The 4,973-nt window shown below is 51.1% G+C and overlaps 1 protein-coding gene across 2 annotated transcripts; it reads left to right on the top strand.

Annotated features, from left to right (window-relative positions):
• Positions 1 to 4,191, top strand: lig4 (ligase IV, DNA, ATP-dependent). Of its 2 annotated transcripts, XM_019857428.1 has the most exons (4): positions 1 to 258; positions 393 to 567; positions 1,082 to 3,149; positions 3,222 to 4,191. In XM_019857428.1, the coding sequence occupies exons 3-4, from the start codon at positions 1,087 to 1,089 to the stop codon at positions 3,889 to 3,891; spliced, it is 2,733 nt and encodes a 910-aa protein (XP_019712987.1). In that variant the 5' UTR covers positions 1 to 258; positions 393 to 567; positions 1,082 to 1,086; the 3' UTR covers positions 3,892 to 4,191. The 2 variants fall into 2 exon arrangements, with proteins under 2 accessions (XP_019712987.1, XP_019712986.1); XM_019857427.1 differs by lacking the exon at positions 393 to 567.
• The last annotated feature ends 782 nt before the right edge of the window (positions 4,192 to 4,973 follow it).

The following is a 4,973-nucleotide window of genomic DNA, read 5'->3' as shown; positions in this document are numbered from 1 at the left end:
TTGTTTCCAGGGGAACATTTTTGTCTGGCTCCAGAAAGCTCAACCAGGAAGTGTTTTTATTCACTCGTCGATGTATCTAAGATTAAAAATCACTGAGTACAGATAAAAGACATTAGAAAAAATGTTCTTTGGCTATGCACTGTATCGTTGCATGTACTGTTCCTGTCGCAATTTTGAGCCCGTACAGATTTAAAAGAAATACCAACTATAATGTACGCATTTGCTTGGGGAAAGTAACCGGACAGCTCCACTCACAAGGTAAACAAATACAGTACATTCTCTCACACCAGCAGTACTTTTAAGAATTTAATTAAGTCTATATATCTTAACCATACATTGAAGGGCCAAATTAAATTACAACCCTTATGATTCGACTTTTTTTTTAACGCCAGGTGAGTTTGTGCGATCAAATTACGACCTAGAAATGTGTGAAATCTGTTCCCGAGGACAATGGAATGGCGGGACGTCCTCAGTAAACGCAGGTAGAAAAACGGATGAGATTCGTGTTTTACTTTCACGGAACTCCCAGCTGACTACCGGGCAGAAGGCCGAGTGCACCCTGAACTGGTTGATTTCTCCTATGTGGGGTGTCATTGTGAATATGTTCGCTGTGACAATCTAATTTGCCTCAAGGGATAATTGAAGTACCCGACGATGGATTTATCAATCGATCTGTCACATGGACACAAATGACGTGTATTAGTTTGTGGCCATGAAATAGCTGTGGCTAAAACCCGAGCAGCTAGTAGCTGCGCATTGGACAGGGATTATCATTTAATTTTCATGATAATGATGTTAAACCCACACATTAGTGATTTGTATGCAACTTCACCAATTTCATTGCCACAAATTTGAATTTGGTGCCTACATTGTGTATTGTGAGGACCACCTCCACCCCCTACGCCATGTCCGGGGCTCTGTAATATTGAACAAGGGAGAAGACAATATATCTTGTCAAACAGAGCAACAAGTTGTGCTTCGAGAGTGCAACACACATGTTTCAAACTAAATGCTCAATATGTAGTTACATTATTTGCCAGGATATTATAGAATGATTTATAAACGTTTTCATTTATTTCAGAATAAATGGAGGGGACGTCGAAAAGCGCCACGGGCGATCAACCGTCGATCGTTGCCGCTCAAGTCCCCTTCCTTCACCTGTGTAACACTTTGGAAAAAATCCAGAAATTGAAACTCCGCCCAGAAAAGTCCAAGACCCTCGGGGATTTTATTGTGTCATGGAGAACGTTCCACGCTGCCCTGCATAAGGACGAGCCCAAAACAACCGACTCTTTCTACCCGGCGATGCGTCTCATTGTTCCCTCATTCGAGCGAGAGCGAATGGCTTACGGCATCAAAGAAAACATGCTCGCTAAACTTTACATCGATGTATTATGCCTCCCGAAAAACGGTCCCGAAGCCAACAAGCTATTGAACTACCGCACACCGACCGCGTCTCAAGGAGAGTCCGGAGACTTTGCCGGCATGGCGTATTTTGTGCTCAAGAAGCGCTGCACCGGCCAGGGAAAGCTCAGCATCAAGGAAGTCAACGACTTTCTTGACTCGGTCGCGCTCAACAATGCGAGCAAGAAGAAAGACCTTGTGAAAACCAGCCTGCTGCACCTCATCACGCAGAGCTCCGCCCTTGAGCAAAAATGGCTCATCAGAATGATCCTGAAGGACATGAAGCTCGGCGTGAGCAAGGAAACGGTCCTTCAAGTCTTCCACCCGGATGCCGCCGAGCTCTACAACGTGACCACGGACTTGGACAAAGTGTGCCGGCAGCTCCACGACCCCTCGGTGTCTTTGAGCGAAGTTTCCATCGGCCTTTTCTCCGCCTTCAAACCCATGTTGGCTGCCGTGGCGAACATCGGCGGCATTGAGAAGCAGATGGGAAACAGCCCTTTTTACATTGAAACCAAGTTGGATGGGGAGCGGATACAACTCCATAAAGACGGCGACGTGTACAAGTACTTCAGCCGGAACGCCTTTGACTACACGCAGCAGTTCGGCGGCTCGCCCCGCGAGGGTTCGCTGACGCCGCACATCCACAAAGTCTTCCAAAGCCACGTCGTCAATTGCATCCTCGACGGGGAGATGATGGCTTACAACCCCACCGCAAAGACTTTCATGCAGAAAGGGAGCAAATTCGACATCAAGAGACTCGTGGATGATTCCGAGTTGCAGACTTGCTTCTGCGTCTTTGACGTGCTCTTAGTCAACTCCCAGAAGCTCGGCAAGGAAACGCTGAAGAAGCGCTACGAGATCCTGCAGACGGTTTTCACTCCGGTGACCGGCCGCATCCATTTGGTGCTGAAAACGGAGGCCCGGACCACGCGGGACGTGGTGAATTCCCTCAACGACGCCATTGACCACCGAGAAGAGGGCATCATGGTGAAGGATCCTCTCTCCGTCTACAAACCGGACAAGCGAGGCGAGGGCTGGCTGAAGATCAAGCCGGAATACGTGGGCGGCCTGATGGATGAGCTGGACGTTCTGATTGTCGGCGGCTACTGGGGGAAAGGGAGGAGGGCCGGCATGATGTCCCATTTCCTGTGCGCCGTTGCGGAAGCTCCGACGGTTGGCGACAAACCTTCGGTTTTCCACACGCTCTGTCGCATCGGCTCGGGCTACACCATGAAGGAGCTGTACGACCTCGGCCTGAAGCTCGCAAAGCACTGGAAAGTCTACCGTAAAAACGACCCCCCGGCCAACATCCTGTGCGCGACCGAGAAGCCCGAGGTGTACATCGAGCCTTGCAACTCGGTCATCCTTCAGGTGAAGGCGGCCGAGATAGTCGGCAGCGACATGTACAAAACCAACTGCACCCTGCGCTTCCCGAGGATCGAGAAGATCCGCGACGACAAGGAGTGGCACCAGTGCATCACCCTCGCCGAGCTGGAGCAGTTCCGCGGCAAGGCGTCGGGCAAACTGGCCTCGCGCCACCTTTGCATCGACGCCGCCGACGAGCCGCGGAGGAAAAGACCGAAGCTGCCCGCCAGATCCAAGAAGGCGCTCAGTGACCTCTACAAGCCGCAGGATCTCTCCGGGGTCGCCAAGGAGACGGACATCTTTGAGGACGTGGAGTTCTGCATCCTCAACGGGACCGCCGATCACCCCAAGGCCGAGTTGGAGAAAGCCGTGGCCAGGTAAATCGCTCGTTCGCGCAGAGTCGGCCGTCATGGCGAAAGAACGACCGCTCTGTGTTGTGTCGACTTCAGGTGCGGCGGTATCGTCGTTCAGAACCCGGGGCCGGAAACGTATTGCGTCATCGCCGGACTGGAGAACATGCGTGTGAAGAATCTGATTTTGTCCGACCGGCACGATGTGGTGCGGGCCCCCTGGCTGGTGGAGTGTCTGGAGCAGAAGCGGGTGGTTGCGTGGCAGCCGCGCCACATGATCCACATGTCGCCCTCCACCAAGGAACACTTCGCCAAGGCCTACGACGGCTACGGCGACAGCTACTTCCTGGACACGGACGAACGGCAGCTGAGGGAAGTGTTCGGGCGCGCGGGAGGGGTGGACGGCCCGGCGGCCGTCGACGTCGGCCGAGTCGAGGAGCGTTACGGCTGGGGCGACCTTCCCACCAGTATGTTCAGACCTTTCAGGGTTTACATGGACGACTACGCCGACGTCAACGACCCCGCCAGCGTCATTTCCGCAAGCGGTTTGGATATCAGGGCCCTGGAGTTTCGTTACCACGGAGGCACGGTGGTCGAGAAGTTGGAGGAAGGCGTGTCGCACGTCGTCGTCATGGCCGAAAGCAGACTTGAGCGTTTGAGGGGATTGAGGCGCGGCTTTCGAAAGAAGTTCAAAATCGTCCGAGACTCCTGGGTGACGGACTCAATCCAAGCGGGGCACCTGATGAACGACGACAACTATTTAGTCTGAAAAGCCTCCCCCCCGGGATACGCGGCCTTGGGATTCCGTCCTCGGCGCTGGCGGCCGCGTTGTGAATGCGGATGTATTTGTCGCCTAGTGTCGCGGGGATCGACAGAAATTGAGGACGATGCCGCCGATGATCCCGATTGGACTTTTTAGCTCAGCAAGTTTCTGGAAATTGTCATGACGTCATTTCCACCTTGTCACTTGTCTGCCTGTGCGTTTTTTTTGTCTCGCACAAAAATCTAGTAATTCAGAATCAATGCGTCGTTCGGCGAGTCAAATCATGTAAAAATATTTTTAAAAAAAATGAAATTAGTCTTACTTTCGAGGAACCTCGACATCATACATGAGAGTTTGATGACCTTCAAGGGGTTTCGTGCGTCGGTTTTTAGAGTTGTGTTTCTTTATGTTTGCTCACAGCTACATTTTATGACAAAATCCCGAAAGCAATTCGTGCACTGCTGAGATTCTGGACTTTCTGATATTTCCCATCATGCAACCATGATAGCTCATCGCATGTAGCTCACTTGGTTTTTTAATCATCTTTTTTGGTCATCTCCCTCCAGATTCATGTCGTCCACATGCTTTTTGTCGCGTGGGGAAATTTGGATGTGTAAAATGAATTCTTTTCCAGTGCACGTAATGGCGGCGTTTTTCATTGAATGTTTTTTTTTAAAGAAAATAAACAGGGCAAATAATTGATCCTGTTTTTCCCCCTTTTTCCTCTCTTCAGCATCCCACTCATCTGTCCGACAGTGGGCTGTATGTCACATCAGGTGTTTAAAACTGGCAAAGCCCCTCACAGCAAAGACAACCTGGTATTTTCTGCCTTCCGAAATGTCACCAGCGTGGCTTGGGACTCATTGATATGTTATAACCTTCATTTCGTCACACTCCAGGGTGCTACCCGTGGTGTCTGGGCATTGTTGGATCGAAAATAATTTGGGGGGGAAATGAGCGATGGTATCTACTGAGTCTTTAAGGTGACATGGTTTGGGGGGGGGGTGGAATCTTGCAACCAGAGTTTATATGTTCTCCCCGGGCCTGCGTGGGTTTTCTCCGGGTACTCCGGTTTCCTCCCACATTCC

The sequence above is a fragment of the Hippocampus comes genome, unplaced genomic scaffold (genome assembly GCF_001891065.2).
Source record: "Hippocampus comes isolate QL1 unplaced genomic scaffold, H_comes_QL1_v1.1 scaffold256, whole genome shotgun sequence".
NCBI classification, from domain to species: domain Eukaryota; kingdom Metazoa; phylum Chordata; class Actinopteri; order Syngnathiformes; family Syngnathidae; genus Hippocampus; species Hippocampus comes.
This window is presented reverse-complemented; position numbering and strand designations above follow the sequence as displayed.